General features: G+C 49.7%; 1 protein-coding gene across 5 annotated transcripts in view; it reads left to right on the top strand.

The window, feature by feature from the left end:
• The first annotated feature begins 561 nt into the window (after positions 1-561).
• The window catches only part of VDR (vitamin D receptor), a 91667-nt gene continuing 71232 nt past the window's right edge, over positions 562-20996 (top strand). For 2 of the 5 annotated variants that reach the window (XM_075901597.1, XM_075901594.1), the window contains exons 1-2: positions 562-665; positions 8845-8953. Coding sequence is in view for 1 of the 5 variants with exons in the window: in XM_075901593.1 (XP_075757708.1) it covers positions 12499-12586 (88 nt within the window). In the remaining 4 variants the exon portion in view is untranslated. Of the gene's footprint in view, positions 666-8844; positions 8954-11943; positions 12587-20996 lie in introns of all 5 variants that reach the window. The other 3 variants (XM_075901593.1, XM_075901596.1, XM_075901598.1) reach the window with 3 other exon arrangements.

Here is a 20996-nt window from a genome sequence, read left to right on the forward strand (position 1 = left end):
CAAACCCCTGCGCGTCTCCACGGCTCACTCCGACAAGTGCGCTGTTGGGAGCTGCCTCTCCAGCATGCCCGTCCCCAGGGCACCTGCCACGCTGGGCCACCGAGACAAGCGGCTGCTGGCTGGGAATGCAGCAGAGAACGGCCAGGCTTTCCCGGCTGTGCAGGGCTGGCAGAGGCTGGGGTGGCAGGGAGTCTGAGGGGAGGGGGCAGGCTGGGGGGCTGAGGGGAGGGGGACAGGTTGGGGGTCTGAGGGAAGGGGCTGGGGGGAGGGGGCAGGCAGGGGGCTGAGGGGAGGGGGACAGGTTGGGGGCTGAGGGGAGGGGGACAGGTTGGGGGTCTGAGGGAAGGGGCTGGGGGGGAGGAGGGGCAAGCTGGGGGGGGCAGTCCGAAGAGGGACGAAGTGAGGCGGCAGAGGACAAGCGGGGCAGGGGGCGGGGCTTTTCCCGGCTCCGGGTGAGGGCGGGGCAGGGGGCGGGGCTTTTCCCGGCTCCGGGTGGGGGCGGGGCGAGGGGCGGGGCTGTTCCCGGCTCCGGGTGGGGGCGGGGCGAGGGGCGGGGCTGTTCCCGGCTCCGGGTGGGGGCGGGGCGCCGGTCGCTTCCCGTCAAAAGGCGGGCGCGGGGCCGGGGGGGGGCCGGCGGGAGCAGGGGGCGCTCGTAGCACGTGCAGGTACCGGGCTGGTCTCCGGGGGCGCTCAGCTTCCCCCCCCCCGGGGCGCTGCCGGGCTCTGAGGGGCGCCCCCCCCCGGAGGGGAACGGGGGGGGGCGCTGCCGGGCTCTGAGGGGCGCCCCCCCCCGGAGGGGAACGGGGGGGGGCGCTGCCGGGCTCTGAGGGGCGCCCCCCCGGAGGGGAATGGGGGGGGCGCTGCCGGGCTCTGAGGGGCGCCCCCCCGGAGGGGAATGGGGGGGGCGCTGCCGGGCTCTGAGGGGCGCCCCCCCGGAGGGGAATGGGGGGGGGCGCTGCCGGGCTCTGAGGGGCGCCCCCCCCGGAGGGGAATGGGGGGGGCGCTGCCGGGCTCTGAGGGGCGCCCCCCCCGGAGGGGAATGGGGGGGGCGCTGCCGGGCTCTGAGGGGCGCCCCCCCGGAGGGGAATGGGGGGGGGCGCTGCCGGGCTCTGAGGGGCGCCCCCCCGGAGGGGAATGGGGGGGGGCGCTGCCGGGCTCTGAGGGGCGCCCCCCCGGAGGGGAATGGGGGGGGCGCTGCCGGGCTCTGAGGGGCGCCCCCCCCGGAGGGGAATGGGGGGGGCGCTGCCGGGCTCTGAGGGGCGCCCCCCCCGGAGGGGAATGGGGGGGGCGCTGCCGGGCTCTGAGGGGCGCCCCCCCCGGAGGGGAAGGGGGGGCGCTGCCGGGCTCTGAGGGGCCCCCCCGGAGGGGAAGGGGGGGGGCGCTGCCGGGCTCTGAGGGGCCCCCCCGGAGGGGAAGGGGGGGGGCGCTGCCGGGCTCTGAGGGGCCCCCCCGGAGGGGAAGGGGGGTGCTCCCTTTCTCGGGGCAGAGTGAGGGGTTGTCGGGGGGGGCCCCTGGCGTTAGCCCTGCCCAGCGCGGGTGCGGGCTGGGGCGAGGACTGGGGGGTTGATTCCCCCCTTCCCCATGTCCAACCCCCCCCAGTTCCCGTCCAGCCCCGGGCCGGAGCGCTCCTGTGCTGTCCAGGGACTGGCTGTAGCGACTGGCGCCCTTATTCCTCTTTCTGTCGGGGCTTGTCGTGCGCTCCTGTTGCTTTGTCCATGTCTCTCTGGGGCCCGGGGCCCGGATTAAATGCCGGATTCCTCCTGTGGTTGTATAGAAGGACTCGCTTCCTGGTGCCTTAAACTTTTACCTTGCAGCCACATAGCAATGCAAACTGCCTTGCTGTCAACCCCTGGGCTTTGTGCTTCTGTGAAGAGCCGATTTCGAGCCTCTCCACCCCGATACATTAGCTGTGTTGGGGGGTTTTAAGTCGAATCTCTATACAATTTCTGCCCATCTCTCTGCTGTCTCTGTTTTTTCATTCCCAGTGGCGGGATCTGCAGCCCATTCCCACTTAATCTAAGAATGTCAGATCAGTTTAATGAGATGTTTTGGGGATTGCAAGTTGTACAAGTGTTGTGAAAAACCAGACCCCTCGGCTACCTGGCAGCAAGATAGATACCTGCTGTGTTTGGTGTTTGATTATTATGTGGCTGTCCATAATATTTTGGTCACTAAGTCATCTGGATACTGAATGACCAAAATATTATGGATAACGAATGAGCATGTTAAAACAAGTCTTAAGGCTGCTTTCTCAGTACCTCTCTGTGTGTGACTTTGCTACTTGTCATAGCTATTTTGTTTATAGTTTTCCAGTCGGCTCACAATCCACAAGTTATTTCGTCTGAGCCAATTGAATGAATGTGCCGGTTAAGACTTCGTGAGGCACAGTATAGAATGCCTCCAGTTCCAATAGACTCTACACTTGTAGTGACTTGTTTCACTATATTCCTAATGATAAAAAATTTGCCTTACTGCAATATAATTGCCAAGGTTTTTTTCCCTCTTTTGTGAGGGATAAGCTCCCTTGTGCATAACCTTCTCCTCAACTGTGCCCCCCGGGTTGGGTCTAGGACATGGGTGAAAGGTTAAGGCATCTCTGGACCCCACTTTGACAGGATAGAGTAACTGGAGGGATCATTTTCTTTTTTGGGAAGGGGGAATGAGCATGCTGGGTTAGGAGGAGAAGCTTCTGCTTGGGGCAAAGATGCGAGGTATAAAAGGAAGACTGGTGTCTTCTGCAGTGTGGCTTTCTAGCCTTTGGAGGGCTGATGTAGTAACAGCATAATGCTGGCGTCTGGCACTTCCGAAAGTCAAGTAAGGTTCCATAGAAGCCAGTTTCCATGAAAACCCCTCTAAAGCTTGTTTCCTTTCATGACTTGCTCTCCTCCCACATTAGATGAGACCAGTGACTCATGTTCCTTTCTGGGCTCAGTATAAGAGGCTGTAGCATGTTCCAGAGCATATGTCTTTCCTTCTGAAGGGAACTTGGTTCTGCGTTCAGCTTTAGTATGGAGTCTGCAAACACAGGCACTCCTCTCTTGCATCTGCAGTACAGTAGGTCAGAGCTGGGTCAGTAGGCTGTCTGGCAAGAGCACTTAGTATCTGGCAGGATGGGACAAAGGCTTTAATAACTGCTTTTAAACCAGTCCAGTCACTAAAGAACCTTTAACCCATCAGACATAGAGTAATTATGTAAAGCTTAGTCATTTTACTCCCCTCCCCCCCCCCCTTTTAAAGCCTCTTTCCTCCACAATACTGGGCGTTTATAAACTAGCTTTGAGTTGAAGTTTTTGCTGTGAGTTTAAAGTGCTCATGCTATGAGGCAGACTTTCTCATTCAGATAGGACGGTTTTTCTGAAATATGTACGCAAACTTGAAATGCACCAAAGTTCAGGCTAATCTTGTTATGAGAGAGTTAAGAGTTCTGATTGCTCAGAGCTGAATGACTTTAACCAAATGCACTAGAGACTTGAGCAGTGTGTTTTAATCATGACTAGAGAGCATACAATTTTGGCTGGCTAGGGCACTACACCCAAATCTTGTGTACAGGGAGCTACAGTAGACTGTACAATCTGTGCTTTCATCATTTTCAATTTAAGTTGCCTCATCACCATATGGAATCTGCAACTATTTCACCAGTAAAAGCCAATGAAAACTCTCACCCTGGTGCTCTGCAGAAGCTACTTCCCCTGTTAATTTCCAGAACAAATTCTGTCTTGTTCCTGATCTCTGAAAGCTTTCCCATGTTGGGACTTGGCAGTTTTGAGACTCCAATTTGTTGCCCACCACTTGCCCAAATGATTGTGCTCCACTGAGATTTATGCAATTGGTGAACCCCAAGAAAAGACTACTTGGGGCACTTGGAGGTCTGACTAAAATCCAGTCTTGAATGTAATCCCATCAACAGAAGTCCAGATTGTTTTGTGTTTTTGAAGAGTCAAAAATGTTAAAATCCTCGAATCCTGAGGAAAAGTGCTTGCTGTACTATTTGCTTTTATTAAAAAAAATTGTGTGCCTAGATACTAAGGTGCTTAGGGCAGATGGCTATATAACATAACCCTATGCAAAGTGCAAATATAGCTTTGCTACTTGTGGAAAGGTGGCTATTTCTGTCCCTGGCTGAAATGCTGACTCTGTGTTTAAAAGCATTTTATACCTCCTGTAACTTTGCCAAAACTAAAACAAGTCAGCTGAAACTTCCCGTGACCTTCTCTAGAGAAGTACTGGAATCTTGGGCAGCTGGACAAAGAATGAATGATCAGGTAAAACAACAAAAAAAAATTTGCAAAAGTTCTCACTCTGCTGGAAAATCCTGATCTTAAGAAAAAGATGGAGAATCATGGGATTTAACAGAGCCCCTGGACAAACAAATTTCCCTTATAGTTGATCAAGACTTAGGATCTGGGACCTTCTACCGGCTGTACCTGTGAAGAGCACAATAACACTGCAAAGCGGTGGAGTCTGCTGTACTCCAGGTTAATTAAAGGTGTGGGGATGTATTTGGCTTGCCCTGTGAGCTAGACCTACTGAGTGGCATATACTTACTGGCGGTGATCCAAGGGAGATTTCAGATCTGTTTTAAAATGAGCCTTCTTCCAACTCTTGGAGGAAGAATGACTCCAACATTACTTGGAGGGAATATTTCCTCCATGTCCTCTGGTATAGAAATCAGTTTTGCCTTTGGACTTCTAGAGACTCCCTTACCTTCCTGGGTATATTGCAGAGTAGGTGCAACACAGGACCTGTAAGACAGTTCATTCAGGGTGTCCTGGTTTTTAAGCTGTTTGCTTCCACTAGGACTTGATGGTTTAAAGTTATGCCCTTCTAGCTAGTACATAATTCATAAGATTGATGACTAAATCTTGTATAACCAGCAAGATCTGTACAATCCATTCAACTGTACTGACTTCAGGAAACTTCCCAAATCCTTGTTTTCTTTATGATGGTGTTCCAGCAATGGCCATTTCTCACTCTGCTGCTTTGGCAGAGCTCTGAGTGTCGGTAGAGGCACAAGAGTGTCTATCGCCAGTGGAAGATCAAACACTATTGGCTACGTTCAGTTTTGCAGTACAAGTGCTAGAGACTCTTTTGTGTGTTGGTTTTTGAAAAGCTTAAATTCGACAGGAGTTGACGGAACTTGCCTAAAACAGTTCTGCCCACCACAGGCAAGTGTGAATGTCTTCCATACCATGCTATGGCTTGAACTGGTTTGAGCTGCTTAAGAATCTTACTCGAATACTGGCTTGGGGGAAGCATTTGAACTCCTCCCCAAATGCTTTAATTTGTAACTTCAAGTCCTTGTCAGGTTTTGCTCTCTCTAAAAGACCCACCGGGCAGCTGACAGAAGAAACCTATTTCATTGATGTCAAACTAATCTGAACTTCAGAGGTTCGCTCTGCTCCAGATTAAATTGTGGCAATCTTGGCAGGAAGTAGCTGGATTCAGGGAGAGTAGGTGGAAAGGATAAACAATATATCTAATGCTACCTTGCCCTAAAAGAGCTCCTGCCAACATACAGGAATAATGCCTCTCTCCTCCCGGGCACTCAATGTGAGTATGTGGAAATGCTACCGAGAGCCGAGGATTCCCTCTTGGTCAATAGTGATAGAGATGTGGCCATGTTTGTCTGGTGTAGCTGAAACAAAAGACAGGACTGTGTAGCACTTTAAAGACTAACAAGATGGCTTATTAGGTGATGAGCTTTCGAGGGCCAGACCCACTTCCTCAGATCCATTTTCTTCCACAAATTGATCTGAGGAAGTGGGTCTGGCCCATGAAAGCTCATCACCTAATAAACCATCTTAGTTCTGTCTCTTGGTCAATGGCATTCTTTGCCTGGGAGTGTGGGATTTCCTGCAGGATTTCCTGCTCCAACTGAACTCTGGTTCAAGAATGCCCTCACCTGGAATCTCAACCAATTTTCATCGCTTCCTCCACAAGTGCTGAGCAACCCTGTGTGTGACTCAGGGCATTGCGGGCCCAAAGAATCAAGTTCCTGGTGACTTCAGCAAAGGAAGGTCCTTCCAAGTACTTCTCCCCTCCCTCGGTACATGTTCTGGAGCAGTAATAAGCAGCCCAAAGGCCATTTGCCATAGTTAGTCCCTTTGCAGGCTGCCAGATGCCTCCTTTACGTGCGCATCCACGTTGCCCAGTGGCTGTGGTTTGCCCAGTCAATGTGATCTAGCCTGTACTGCAATTTCTGTGGGCTTGGAATGGCGCACTGCAGCCACCCGGAGCTGCAAGCAGCAGAAGCTTGTAGACACTCGGGTAAACAAGGCATGTGGTGGCCTGCTGGGGCTAATCCTGGTGAACAGCATCGGTGTCTCACGCTGCTTATTGTCCAGTTCTAGAGCCTCATGCACCTTGAGACTTTACTCCTTGGAGCGAAGTGTCCTTGGCTCTTGCCAGAGAGCAGCTCTGGTTCTGTGTGTGCTGAGCAACCCTACATGGAGGGGTGGCAGCTGCTTGCGTTTCCTTTGCTCCTGGGGCAGGAGAAGGGCCAGACAGCAGACCTGTAGGAAACTGAGGGCACCTTTTCTCTCACGAGCTGTCCTGAAACCAGCTTCTGCTTTCCGTTGGATGACAGATGGAAACTTCCTCCTTAGGAAACAGGAACATGCTCAAGGAAAGGTGACCATCTCGCTAAAGTGTGTTCTGCAAAGGGATGGGGTTGCAGAGACCCTGTAGAGGGGGCTAGGGGAATACACCTGGCCTCTCCACATTCAGACAGGAGGTGGGGACGGGTGAGGAAACTATCCAAACCTGCTTTCTAGCGCATCACAAACTCTGTGTCTTCATCGATTGGCTTGAACGCAATTACGAAACCCAGCAAGTACCTCAGGGGACAGCACCAGGCGTCTGCCTCTTAAAGGCACAACCTCTTCCCCCCCCCCCCCCCCGACTTTGTTAGGAAACATTTTTAGCAAACTCAACCGAAACATCATGATATTAAATAACTGTTAATCTCTTCCTACTGCTGAAAAACTGGGAGAAAAGGGCTTTGTCTATGGGGCGGGCCCAAAGAGATCACTTAACTCCTACCTTTCCTGCCTGCCCCAAATCACCTGAAGTTGGGTGGCCAAATTTAAGTCTAAAAGCTTTGCCCTCCCAGAGTGAGGGGATGCTGGGAGGTGGTACTGTGCTCTCCTACTTCAGTACTAGTTCCTGAAAGAAAGGGATTTGATTCGGCTCATATGCACTCCCCTCAGCCTTGGAAAAAGACTTCTTGCTTCTTCCCCCAGCAACAGCACCCCACAATTCAATGGGGTGGAGGGAGATTATGGCTGCCGAACACTTCAATAGCCCATTGGAAGAAGGTAGCTTTGAGAATACAGATGGCTGATCTAATGTCAGTGAGAAGGTTAACAACAGCAACTCTGGCATGTCGAAACAGTCTGTGCTTGTGGGAGGCGGGAGGGACTGGTAAACCAGCTCATGAGGAATATAAACTGCAAGATAGAAAGGGAACAAAAGTCCAGCCAGATAAGCCAGGTCAAAGACTCTTGTCGGTTTTAACTTTTTTTTTTTTTTTAATAATTCTGCAGCAAATGAGATAACTAAGGAAAGAGCATTAGAATGTGAGTATCTTCTGTGAGCTATTAGGCTTATCAGGGCATTCTGGGCCAGTTGAGGACATGTTCTGGAATATGCAATGGGCTTGTGTGGCTGAGGACGGTGCAGCTGCTATGGAGAAGACTTAGTGAGACTTAAGCAGCTTCATTTTAGAAATCCCATGGCCTCCCAGGGTGAATCCACTGAGGGATGTGCCTAGATTCCTGATGTGGGCACCTGTATCCTCCTCTTCTGGCTTTTGGATGCCTCAGGTTCTTGGGGACCGATTTGGGCCTGATCTTCCTTTTCTCAGGAGTGCTGAGATTCCACCAACTTCGCTTGGACTAGTGGGTGAAAACGGGGCCCAAAGCTGACTGCAATCAAGCACCCAGAGCTAGACATAGCTGCTCAAAACATGGACCTAAACCAATCCATTGCAGTAGAGTAAAGTGCTGAGGAGAGGTTAAGAGTCATGCCTGGAAGTCCCAAATCCAGGGACTGTGCTTGGTTTGTGTGCTTGGTTTGTGTGTACTGAAGGCCCATTTACATTGCAGATGTTATCTAGCAAAAGGTAAATAAGCAAGCCACTGATGATTAGTGGAAAAAATGACACCTACCAGTTAATGTTCTTTGGTGTTTGGCTATATCCAAAGAGAAGAGAGCTAAAATATTAGGTATGTTTAGTGCTTCAAATCTTCCTTGTCTGATAGGAGTAGTTACATGGGAGTTTTGTTTCTTTGGCCTTCACCATTTTGTATTTGAAATATCAACTGACATCTGAATATACTATCCCTTGTGTAGGAGCAGAAAGAGGAGAGAAGGGTTCAAGGCAATCCATGGCATTAGATGTCAGGCTTTCCTTCTTGATTGGGCTAAGGTATCCTTTTATTACCCTTGTTGGTAATGCCTGTTACAGGCCAGAGACCTTCGACATTTTGCCTCTTTTCCTCTGACTACAGACTGAGATCCAACCTTCCGTTGTCACTACTTTTCAAGAGATCACTACCAGTAGCGTCTTACACTCAGTATTTAGGGCACAAACTCAGCACAATATTTAAACAGGCCATTGAACGTAATGGAGCTTACTTAAGCACATGCCTATCTTACGCATGAGAGTAACTCGCTGAATCGGCTGTAATTCAGAAACACTACTTCTCACCTCCACACCTATATGGATAACATCTCATAAACCTCACTTAGTCTGTGGTTACTTCCTATAGCTTATTGAAAATGTGGCTTAAAAAGCTCATGGAATGACTCTCTGCACTATTAATACATGCGTCTTGATTCTAGAGACGACCCACCTTGTTGCCAGGACAATATACCTCTTCCCTGGGGCGTCAGTAGGTGCCACAAGTCCTCTGGATCTTGACTCTGGAATATTTGTGTTGACAGAACATCGGTAAGTAGCTCTTTAAAATACTCTTGTATAAAGCTAGGTAGTTGTGCAGACTTGCAAGTTACCCAGGAGTTACTTTGTTCTTCTACTTGGTCCTCTTGGCATTAAAAGCCAACTCCGATGTTATCTTACAGAAAAATGTGTCTTCCGCTCAAACCTGAATTCTCAGTTATCCCATAAGGTTCTTGAAGACCACTCTGGCAGTGTGACGAGGCATGAGTCCCAATTAAAGTCCCTTTCGTGCTGCCAGAGCAGGTAGAGGTTTCTTTCATGTAACAATATCAGGGACTGGATTGTTAGCAGCCTTTGTGCTAATGATACTGGGAGTGAGGTAGTAGTTAATCCTGTTTAGGTGGCATCAGAAGGTCTTCTGTTGATAGGTACGTAAAGGTCTGTAGAGCAGTGGTGTCCAACATGCTAGCCATGTATGGCTATTTTGGCCAGTTGAGTGTGGCTAGTTCGGTATAGCAGTAGCCACTACAGAGCCTTCGGCCCTGTGTATATGTAGCCTGGAATCTTTGCAAATCACATAAAATCAAAACAAAATAGTGTCCACTCACACTCACACTCACCCCCTTGAATTGCATTCGGGCATAGTTTGTCCCACTGGCATGAGCAAGGCCAAGCCTTATTACACCACTAAGGCCGTGTCCACACTCAGGGGTTCTTTCGAAAAAAGTACCCTTTTTTCGAAAGAACTTCCCATGCATCCAGACTCAAGCCGCGTTCTTTCGAAATTATTTCGAAAACGCGGCTTTTCTTTCGATGGCGGTAAACCTCGTTTCACGAGGAAGAACGCCTTCCTTCGAAAGTTCCTCTTTCGAAGGAAGGCATTCTTCAATGTAAAGAGGCCGTCTTCGAAAGAGAGCATCCAGACTCGCTGGGTGCTCTCTTTCGAAAAAGCGGATTTCCTCTATCGAAAGATCCGCCTGCTGTCTAGACGCGATCTTTCGAAAGATGCTCTTTCGAAAGATGCTCTTTCGAAAGAAGCCTGCAGTCTAGACATAGCCGTAGATTGGTCTCCCAGACCATGTGGGAAAACAGTCCACTGTTGCACTGGGCATTCTCTTTAAAACCACATGGATTTGAAACATTAACCCAGCATTGCCCTGTTCTGTGGTGTATGGGCGAGAAAGTTGCTGTGGTCTGCATTCCTGTCTCTGTGCCCTGTATGGTCAAAAATGAGGCTTAAACCCGGATCCCTTCTGGATCCACTGCTTGGTTCTGTAGTTCTGAAGTAAATAACATTAAAAGTAAGGGAGGCACCACATTGATGTAGATTGTAGAGAACTTTAGGACTAAAATGGAGTGTGCCCATTGAAACAAGGGACACTTGAGTAACAGGATGCTTACTTGTTACGTGAAATTGCTTTCCTTTAAATCTTTCTTTTTGGGAAAGGCTGTGCGTTCTTGTCGTCCTTGGCAGCAAATCTTCCTCTGCCCTCCATGTTTCAGGAACTTGTCTGTCTCCTTGCAAACATCAGATTTAGTTTAGGCATAGCCAACCTTCAGGCCTGGTCTGCCTACACGTCACATTTCACTTAATATAGCTACTTCCCTTGGGGGTGGAAAATCCACCCTCCTGAGTGATGTAACTATGCTAACCTAACCCATCAAGGTAGGTGTAGCCGGGCTGATGGAAAAATGATTCCATTGACTTCACCTCAATGAGTGACACGAGTTGTCCTACACGGATGGAACAATTCTTCTGTAGGCGCTGGCTGCGTGTGCTCAGGTTATGCTGACATAGCAATGCTGGTCTAGTCCCTGACGTGCAGATGTGGCCTTTCTCTCTTCTGGAAAGGAGCTGGAGATCCATGAATATGATGTCGCGGTGGTTGTTTATAAATATTTGTAGCACCATCCATGTAAGCGCTTTGCAGAACTTAGGTAAGACGTATCGGCTTGCAGTCTAAATCTCTTCTGGCTTGGTTGGAAAGCCAAATCCACTTTAGAATCTCAGAACTGGGTCGTTCAAGTTTTCTTTGCTCATTGGGTAGAAGTGTGGCTCAGTGGGTAGAGCAACAGACTGGGACTTGAAGACCTGATCTTCTGGGTGACACGGATCAAGTCACTTAACTCATTTGAGTCCGATCTTTCCTGTGTAAGATGGAAATGACTAACTGCTTTTGCAAAGCACTTTTGAGTCTTACACAGGACTGACCCGTCCCTAGAGAATTTTCTGTTAATACTGCTGGTCAGAAGGCTGGGGGTTTTTAAACGGGGAAGACATTGATAGAGCACTTGGAATATTGAAGTCCTACTATAGTTGAGTCTTGGCTTCCACTAAGAGTGTGGCAATCATGCTGGCTAGTCCAGGTTTTTTTCCAATCTAGCATCGCAGTCTTTGCTAGTCAGTATGCAGCATATTGCTTTACTGGCCATCCTCTATCCTGTGACTTCAGTGTGGAGCTCTTATCTGTATCTATGCTAAAAATAGTATACTTAACTACAATTTAAAATGATATCTCAGACTTGTGTGCTCAGAGGTGATTTTTTTTTTTTTATTTCTGGCGTTGTCTCCATGTTCAGATATGGCAGAAACTTTTAAATATCCTAGTGGATGGAACAATGAACTGGGGGTTCATAGAACTCTGTTTCTGTTTCTGTCTGACACTTATCTGCTAGGTGACCTTGATCAAGTCACTTTGTATCTCTGTTCTCCCTCCTGCTCTTTGTCTGCCTTGTCTACTTAGGAAATGCCTTGAAAAAGCAGGCAGTCCATGTGCTCAGTGCCTAGCATAATGAGGCCCCGATCTTGATCCTCTGGGTGCTACTGTTGTACAGCTAATAATAATTCATGCCAATGACCAGGAGACACACTGTGAATTACTAATTTGTGAGTGTCGCTAACGAACATGCAAAAGATACTTGCTTCATTTAAGTAACCTTAGTTTAGTTTGTAATTCCACAGCCTAGCAAAACCTGTAAAAGTTTTGAAACTAACGAAGCCTTGGTAATACAAAACCTTGCCACTGCTCTTCATTGTAAAGCTTTCAGGTTGGGGAGAGACTCGAAAGGACTCGATCGTTCCCTTTAAATGTGGAGATTGCATTCAAGGCAACGGGACTATGCCTGCCACGCGGAAGGGATGTTCTGTGCAGGGTTTGAGATGGAATACGTGGGCTCCAGCCCAGATGAATAAAGCTCTCCTCCAGTTGGTGAATGGGAGGGAGGAGGCGCTTTGTCTCCAGTTGTGACTAATGTTTTCTCTGGCCTCTTGTAAAAACCCGTGGCGCCTCTACCCCTGCCCAGAAGCCTCTCGTCAAGCTGCTCCGAGCATAGTGGTGGTCTAGTTCCACGTGGACTGAACTGCAAACTCTTCAGATTTGGGACGTTTCTTTTGAGCTCTTGGTCTAGGAATGGGGCTTAAACTCCTCCCTGGGAAGGGAAAAAAATTACCGGTACCTGTAATTCTTCTCACCACAAGTACACGATCGGATCGTAAGAGAGCCACTCACCCACTGCTTCCTGTGAGTCGTCAGCAGCGCTGCTAGAAAAGGAACTGCCTTGGGGTCACATGACTGCAGCTTTGCTGGGAGTTTTATATGCTCTGGTCCGCTCCGCCAGTCTGTCACTGGAGGCTCAGACGGGTCTGCCAGGACTGCTTACAGCTGCCGGAGATCAGTGCTGCAGGTAAACAACCCTTTTAAAACTAGCTTAGCGATTTAATCAGTTTTTACATTCCTTCTCGCCCCCCCCTCAAAAAAAAAAGTCTTGGATCTCCAACTTTGCTAAATTCGGGTAATATTTGCTGCATTGTGTGATCTTTCTCCGTACTGTACTTAATGCAGGCAAAAGACAACCTTTCTAAAACGCTCTTAAATACAGTGAGACTTTTAGAACCGTTTCCTGAACAGTAATTAGTAGGTTTAGAATGAAGTAAAGAATCATTATACTTTATTTCCCTGCATTTTTGCTTTACTAAATGTCCTAAATTGACATCCTTTCCCTCTCAAATTAGGAACAAGGTTGGGCTTTTTCTACCCCGCCCCTCAGTTCTGAAGGTCTTAACTTGTCCATGAGCTAATAATTTCAGCAATATTTTCTTGCATAATATCACCAACAACTTCTGATTCCCCCGCCCCCCGCCGCCCGCAATGGGTAAGACCAGTAATGTGAATGTGGTAGTAGTTTAGCATGTTGTATCCACAAACTGGCACTGATGTAGATATTAAATAGGTATTGTGGTTTCCCTTATATTTGAAGGCTCTCTGGGTTCTTTAATCTTTTTGTTTTTTGTGGGATGGAACATCAAGCCACAACTGACATTTGAAACAGGTTTAAGAAAATGAGTGAGGTGTGTAAAACATGATCTGTGTTTCTCTCGTTCTTTAATACGGAACTTTTCGCTTACATGTACAGCTTCTCTTTCCATTCCAGTCATCTTTTTTGTTGCAGACTTTATTTTGTATTAAATAGCGTCACCATAGTTATCTGGTAATTTTCAGATTGAATCATGATCTTTACATTAAGGAAGCCTAAACAATTTTCTGTTGTCTGGTCTTTTCATCTTAGTCTGTGACCAGGACTCGGATACAAGGGGTGCACAACCCTGCACTTGTCTTTTTGGACCAGGTCCTGCAAACGCTTAAGTGCCTGTTTAATTTTACACACAATGGGCACGTCTAGACAGCAGGGCAAAAATCAAGTTCAGCTATGCAACATCAGGTATGCAACTGATGCAGCTCAAGCCGAAATAGCCTATTCGGCTTTGGTGCTGTCTACGCAGCAGGAAGTCTAAGGAAGAACTCTCTTACTCTTCATAAAATGAGGGTTTACAGGGGTTGGAGCCAGAAGTTCTCAAGCTTGCCATTGTTTCCAAATAAAGGCTTGCAGTACAGACACACTCTTTATTTCGGCGTAACATCAGTTATTCCGAATCAACGCTGTTGTGTAGACATAACCTATGGGAAATCCTACCAAAGTCAATAGGATTTTTCAGTGTGTAAAGTTAAATGTAACAATTAATTATTTTTTGGTATTGGTGTCTTGCGGGAAGTGGAAGCAGAGCGTCCGTTTAGATGGTCGTGGTCCCCCTGCAAAGCGATGGGTAATAGTTTTCTTTGGGATGACTAGAGATGCCTCCTGATGGAGTCTGCAACTTTCACATCTAGGAAGCATCTCTAGGTCTAGACAGATTGATGTGCAGTGCTGGAGAGGAGCCAGTGTCTGTGGTACATGTAGGTACCAATGATATAGGGAAGGGAAGGACAGATCCTGGAGGCCAATTTTAGGGTGCTAGGGGTGCGCAGACCAGTTAGGCAAAACTGCAGGGTCTTATTCCTGGTGTGGGTGATGGGTTTTTTTGGTGGATTTAGGTTTATTAGGAGCCAAGGAACCTTCTTAGGCAAGCAGGAACTTGCACAGGAAGAGTAGGCTCCACCTAAACCAAAACCAAACCAGATTCCTAGTATGTAAAACTAAAAAGGTCTTGGGGGTTTCTAAAGTGAGGGCTGAGGGAAAACTGACAGCTACAGAGGAGCAGCTCGGAGGGAGCCCTTGGGGTGAGCGGGGAGGACTTAGTAAAGGGAATACTGTATATCCTAGTGAAGAGGCAAAGATAGACATTGATCAAGTACAGGTAGGAACTAAAGAAACAGTTCAGTGAATCCCCTTCAGTTGCATCACATGAGGACAGACCACTGCATGTTGACTCATGTAAGTGCTTGACTAAAAATGCTAGAAATATTCTAAGGGGGTGAACTTCAGTTAATAGCTTTAAGTGAGGCTGTTAATACAGACGGCACCACGGATTCTTGGTGAAACAAGCAGTAATGCTAGGCTACAAAACAGGAGTGAGAACAGGTTGTACTAATGGAAGATGGCACTGGGAGTGAGCAAGTGTAGGGTCAACTACAGGAAACATCGTAATGGATCAAATGTAGAATCTTCCTGGATAGAAATTCCCTGCTTGACTATTGAGACGATAGGCGTGGGACTACTGACCGCCTGACGGGCCTGGTGAGGGTGACTGAAATGGCCAGGCAGGCCCAAAACCCGTATCGGCGAGGGATTCCTGCTATCCCCATGTCGATTCCAGGCATGTCCCCTCAGGGCGGGAGGGACGCAGAGCATTTCTAGACTCCTTACCATGGTGGCTGCGTGGAGCAGACTGTCCTGGAGCCGGCCAGGGAGGGGTAACTTGCTGTCGTGTAAGTAGCACAAGGGATCTGAGCAAAGTGGGTCTAGAGCTGAGCTGGTGGGTGACATTACGGTCTGGTCACTTGAAGCACCTCGTGGGGGTGAAAACCCTAAAGAAACCTGCCACGGGAGCATTAACCCCAAGAGAGGAACTGCTCTTAAAAAAGAGGATGCTGGTTTTAAATGGAAATGACAAGGAACAGCCACAAGGGTGAACTCAACAGGGTCCTGTGGCATCTTAGAGATGAGCATATTCATCAGCCGCTGTCATGGCTGGAGAGCAGCTCCGAGAGCTGTGGTCTGGGCAGCACTAAGTGCTGACTGCCCCATGCCCCCCCCCTTCTGGGGGTGCAGAGCTCCCCCACGTGCCTTGCCCTGGGGCCTGGGGTAGCAGTTAACCCCCCTGGTCTCAGGCAGGCTGGGCCTCAGGCTCTTTGTACCACAACAAGGCCCTGCTCCAGAAGATCTAAGCAAACTCCGCAGCCCTGGGATGAGAGGGAAGGGCCTCTCTGGATTAAGGCAGGAATAAATGGCCAGCGTTCACCATGGAAAGAGGGGAATTGAATGGTCCCCCAGGATCCCTACTGGGCCCTGCGCTGGAGAAGGGGTAAAACCTGCAGCCTATACAGAGCAGAACTACTCGATGGTGAAGTCTGAAGCTCCCTGTGCAATCTCACAGAACTAGGTGGTGAAATAGCAGAGTGGCAACATGCACAGTAGTGCCTGTGGGGGGATGGGGGAAATGGGATCTAAATAGCGGGTACCACTCCAGACGGACCTTGGAGCTGTCATGGACAGTTCTCTGAGCACACCTGCTTGATGTGCATCTGCAGTCAGCAGAGCTGACCGTGTTGGGGACCAGCAGGAAAGCGACACCAGGAAATAGAAAATGTCATAATGCCATTGTATAAATCTGTGGTACTTTGAATACTGTCCTCTGGTCTCGTGTGCTCCAGCTCAAAGCTGCGTTGGAATTAGACAAGGTGCAGAGGAGGGCAGTAAAAATGTTTAGGGGGTGGAACAGCTTTCTCTTAGTCCCCGGCATTTCAATCTCTCCTGCTCAGTTTAGAAGAGAGCTAAGGGGCTGGGGGAGAATGGTGGATGGTGTGAGAAGGTGAATAAGGAAGTGTGTGTTATTCCTTCGTGTAACACGTTAAGGTCACTGCTAGTTCACAGGCAGAAGGGTTCAACAAGCCAAACGAAACGCTTATTCACCCAGCGAACAGGCGGCGTGGGAGACTGTTGCTAGGGAGTGTTGTGAAGACCAAAAGTATAACCGGGTTCAAAGGGTTGGTGCATGGAGGATAGATCCATTAATGGCTTTTGGCTGCCATGCTCAGGGCCTCCACTCCGAGTGTCCCAGAAGCTGGGGCGTGGTGATGGGCTGGATCACTAAATAATTACCTACTTCCCTTAATTACCTCTGAAGTGTCCAACACAGGCCAGTGCTGCAAGACAGGATCCGGGGCCAGATGGGCCCTTGTTTTGATAGGTGTCAGTTACTTTGTTCAAACTGAACAGTTTAGATTGCTATAAAATGTAAGATTTGAACCATACGAATGAATCACAGCGCTTGTCCGGCACCAAGAATAGACTTGACAGATTGTTGACAAACATGCACAACTGTGCGCTACTTCCCTAGTATAGAGACGTTTGAAAATACTCCTATAAACGATTTGCTCTCTGGATCCAGATGTCTTCCGTCCTGTGTCTGACGTAACCCTTTGTAACCGGGTGGCCTTATCACCCTGTCAAAGGTATGTGTGGGAGACAGGGGTGGGTGGTGATGTCAGGTGTAAATTTGTGACCACAGTTAATCCTTGATGAGGGTGACCGTATTTCCCTGTGCTAAATATGGGACGCCTGGTAAAATTGCTCCTATTCACCGAGTTCACAGCAATCAATTGTATAAATACTCAAATTAACACCAAGTTGACTGAATCCCTGTTTGAAAGGAAATACTGCAGCGTCACATTCTTTATTTGCTGCCTTATCTTTAAGGCTTTAAGATAGATAAGGAGGGATGAGACAAACACTCCCAAATGCCCATCTCAACAGGGTGGGGAGGAGAGGAGGTGACTGACCCAACCCCTTCTGCCTGGCATGCTGGGCTCCCAGGGCGGGTCTGCCTCTTCTGCTCCCTGGCATGTGGGTGGGGGGGAATGCAGGGTCATGTGTGCACCCCTCCCTCCGGCCATGTCTGCAAAGGCTCTCACTAGAGCAGCAGCCTTTCTACACTGCAGAGGGGAAGGGATAGGCGCTGCTTCCAGGCCCGGGGAAGAGCAGAGGAAAAATGCAATCTCAGACCTCCCTCCCTCCCCCCCCCCCCCCCACACACCCGCTACCACTCCCCGGTGGCTGGAAGCAGCTTGTCCCCTCCTGCCCACACACCATGTCAGGGTAGTTAACTTCTCCAGGCTGCTTGGAACCCAGCATATGCTGGAGGGGTTAAGCCTTAGGATGCATTGTGGAACCTGCCTGCAAGGGCTCCAGCGAGCCCAGCCCAGAGGTGGCTCACGAGGGCAGCACGCTTGGGACAGAGACCCTGGGTGCAGGTGTGGGAAGTGTGGGTGAAACCTCTGCCCTGAGAGTAGGGTTGCCAGGTGCCCAGTATTGACCCGGACACTCCAGTATCTTTGCCTCCTGTCTGGTTAAAAAAAAATCAGAAAATACCAGACACCTAAAATGTACGTCCAGTATTCTGATTTTATTCCCACTGCCAGGAGGTGACAATACCGGACCGCTGGCAACCCCACAATACACTCAGCAACCGGGCTCAGCCCCAGGACCCCCTCCAGGTCTCCCCACCCCCCTGCTTGCCTGGTTCCGCAGGGGAGTTGTCTTGTGGCTGGAGCAGAAAAACAAGATGGATGCTGGCAAAAAGGGGCCGTGCTGGTGTGGGGTCTCTTCCCTCAACTTCGGTTTCTCTTTTTTTTTTTTTTTTCCTGGTGGCTTTATGGGGGGGGGTATTTTTGGTTAAACAATCTGGCAGCCCTACCTGGGCGATCGGGTTGCGAACAGGCCGGAAATGGCTCCCCCTTTGCTGCAGCTCCAGCCAAGGGGCTTCCTTGTGCCAGCACTGAGGGGTTTGGCTCTTCCTGGGCCTTGGGCTGTCTGGGGCGCTGGGGGAAGGAAGGAGCCTGCTGGCCAGGGCTAGTGAGCTCGGTGCTCCGGTCTGGAGCTGGTTCTCTGGGCAGTGTTGGGAACGGGGTGTGCCTGGTGTGCAGGGCGACCTAGAGGAGCAGCGGGGCTGGAGGGCGAAGCTTGGAGAGGAGACGCCCGTAAAGGGCTGATGGGTGCTGGATGCCACGTGGCATCTCCCTGCACTCCCCAACTGCTGCAGCCGGTGCTAGCTAGAAGCCAGCCGGGGAAGGGCCCTGCAGGGTGAGAGCTGGAGCACATGTTGCTGGGGCTATGCTGACAGACCAGCAAGGGAAGAGGCTAGCCCCAGGCACCCACCACCAGCCTTGCATCTCCACCTCCTCACTGGCCGTGGGACTTCCCCCTCCCTGGGAGGCCTTAAATACAAGACAGTCCCTTTAAAAGCAGGACACTGGGTCACCCCATCACCGATACCAGTTTAAAAACAATCCGCCTTGTTTTGAGTACAGGGCGGGTGGGGCAAGCCCTCCCAAAGTACTGGACGTTCATCATAAGTCCAAACAGTTGTCTGGTTTACTTGAGGCTTTGACTTAAAACCGATTAATCGTTCTCCTCTGGGAGCAGGAGACCAACGCTGAGCTGCATAACCAAAATCTGTTTCTAGAGACTTTGAGGGGGGATACTTTGAAACTTCTGTTTCCAGCTCCGATAAGAAGGCAACAGGAGGGCTCCTAGAGGTGGAGATCAGTCACCTGAATAGACGTGCTGCTGGGCATGGCCAGTGTAGGAATGGAGGCTGCACAAAGGTAGCCGAGACGGCTATGGTCAGGGTTAGCCCATGTCATTGGAGTCTTTCATTTGAATGCGAAAGGTTCCATAGGGCTGCAGAATCTCAGGCATCCATGAGCAACCTGCTGACCACTTCACTTGATTGTTCTCTGTGAATCCAGGGACAAGACACAGCGCTCGGCTCAATGAGACTCTCCGCTGTAAGTGGTGCCAAAGGACCATGGACCTCTTAGAGGCAGGTGTGGTTTAACTGTCCAGTTCTGACCCTGTAGCGAGCTGCTGGGCTGCGACCCAGCAGTGCTAATCTGTCCTGTGAAATCTCTGTGCAACTCGACCATGCTTGTGGATAAAATCTAAAATTCCGCCTGGGTCAGTCTTCCGCTCCCAAATCCGGACAACATGAATATCACTCAGCCATATCCGCGTGTTCTCTTTTCTGCAGACTTGCTTGCGGTAGCATTACATTCATCCAGTGTTGAGCTAGATCACAGTTGCAGATAAACTTAGGCTGCTCCAGATATTTGTTCTCTAGATGTAACTTGTTTTAATACCCCCCCCCCCCCCAATGAAGCTTTCATTTCTTTTCTCTTGGTTTTCACTATCTAGAAAATTATTTTATTTTAAAAATACATTTCTCTAATAAAGGCTTTGAGCTAGGCGGGGAGACTGAAAGAACTGGGCTTGTTTAGCATGGAAAGGAGAAGACTGACAGGGGCCATGAGAGCAGTTTTCAAGTACCTACAAGGGTGTCACAAGGAGGAGGGAGACTAATTGTTCTCCTTGGTCTCTGAGAACAGGACAAGAAGCAAGGGGCTTAAATCGCAGCAAGGGAGGCGTAAGTTGGACATTAGGAAAAGCTTCCTGCCTGTCAGGGTGGTTAAACCCTGGAATAAATTGCCCAGGGGGGTTGTGGAATCTTCATCTCGGGAGATATATAGGAGCAGGTTGGACAGACACCTGTCAGGGATGGTCTAGATCTCTACTCCCCCTTGGAAGCCCCAGGGGCCACAATGATACTCACAGCACATGCCGAGAGCTGCAACTGAAGTGTGGTTGTATGTACGTAGCTTTTTACACTGACAGCCATGCATACAAAGATTAGGGCAAAACTACACAATACACAGGCCCCCTTTAAGTCAGTTCTGCTGGTATTAATACAATGCAACATTCACTTGACTTCCACCCCGTGACAGCACTCTGAATGCGATGACAGTCCAGGAATAAGCTATTAAAATACATATCAACCGAAGGCCATTCTACTGACTTTTTTTGTTTTGACTCCCACCCGTGGGCCGCATGGTGAGTATCCCTGGTCTCGCACCACGGTGCTGGGTCCTGCCATGAGGGCAGGGGACTGGACTCGACTCTCGAGTCCCTTCCCGTTCTAGGATTCTTTCACTCTCTTTATCCAGTGAAGAGCCAGTCGGACTTGGATCCCCACAGGCTCTACTGCATAAATAAAACATGGATGACCTTTGACAGAAACCCTCATTCTGCAGTAGAACACGCCTGCTTCTGAGGAGCTGGGTGGTGACTCCGAGCTGCCGGCAGTTACAGGCTAAGTAAAGCGCACGCACTGGGGTGGCTAACCGTCTGGGAATAACTGTAGGCTGGGAGCAGTGCACGCTGGAAAAACCCTCCCAGGAGAAGGGGAGAGGTGCGTGTCCACCCAAGAAAGGTGGGGACTGAGCAGCCTGTGGGGGACCACAGAGGGGAAATACAGGCACCGTTGCCCTGACCTATGAGGTATAGGGTGACGCTGTGTGGGATGTAGCAATGGAAGCAAGTACCACGGAAAGGGAAAGTACAGAGAAGTCTTCTAGCCTCTTGGGACAGTCCCCTTCTCCCCCTCCCCCCCCCCCCCCCCCGGGAAAAGTCAATTATGAATAGCTGGAGAGAGAGGCAACTCAACACTGAGGACTGTACAAAGTAGGGATGTTAAATATCGGTTAATTGAATAGTCGAGTAACCTCATGAATTCTTATCGGTTACTCGACTATTCTAGAGTCTC

This window comes from Pelodiscus sinensis, chromosome 19, assembly GCF_049634645.1.
Source record: "Pelodiscus sinensis isolate JC-2024 chromosome 19, ASM4963464v1, whole genome shotgun sequence".
NCBI lineage: Eukaryota > Metazoa > Chordata > Testudines > Trionychidae > Pelodiscus > Pelodiscus sinensis.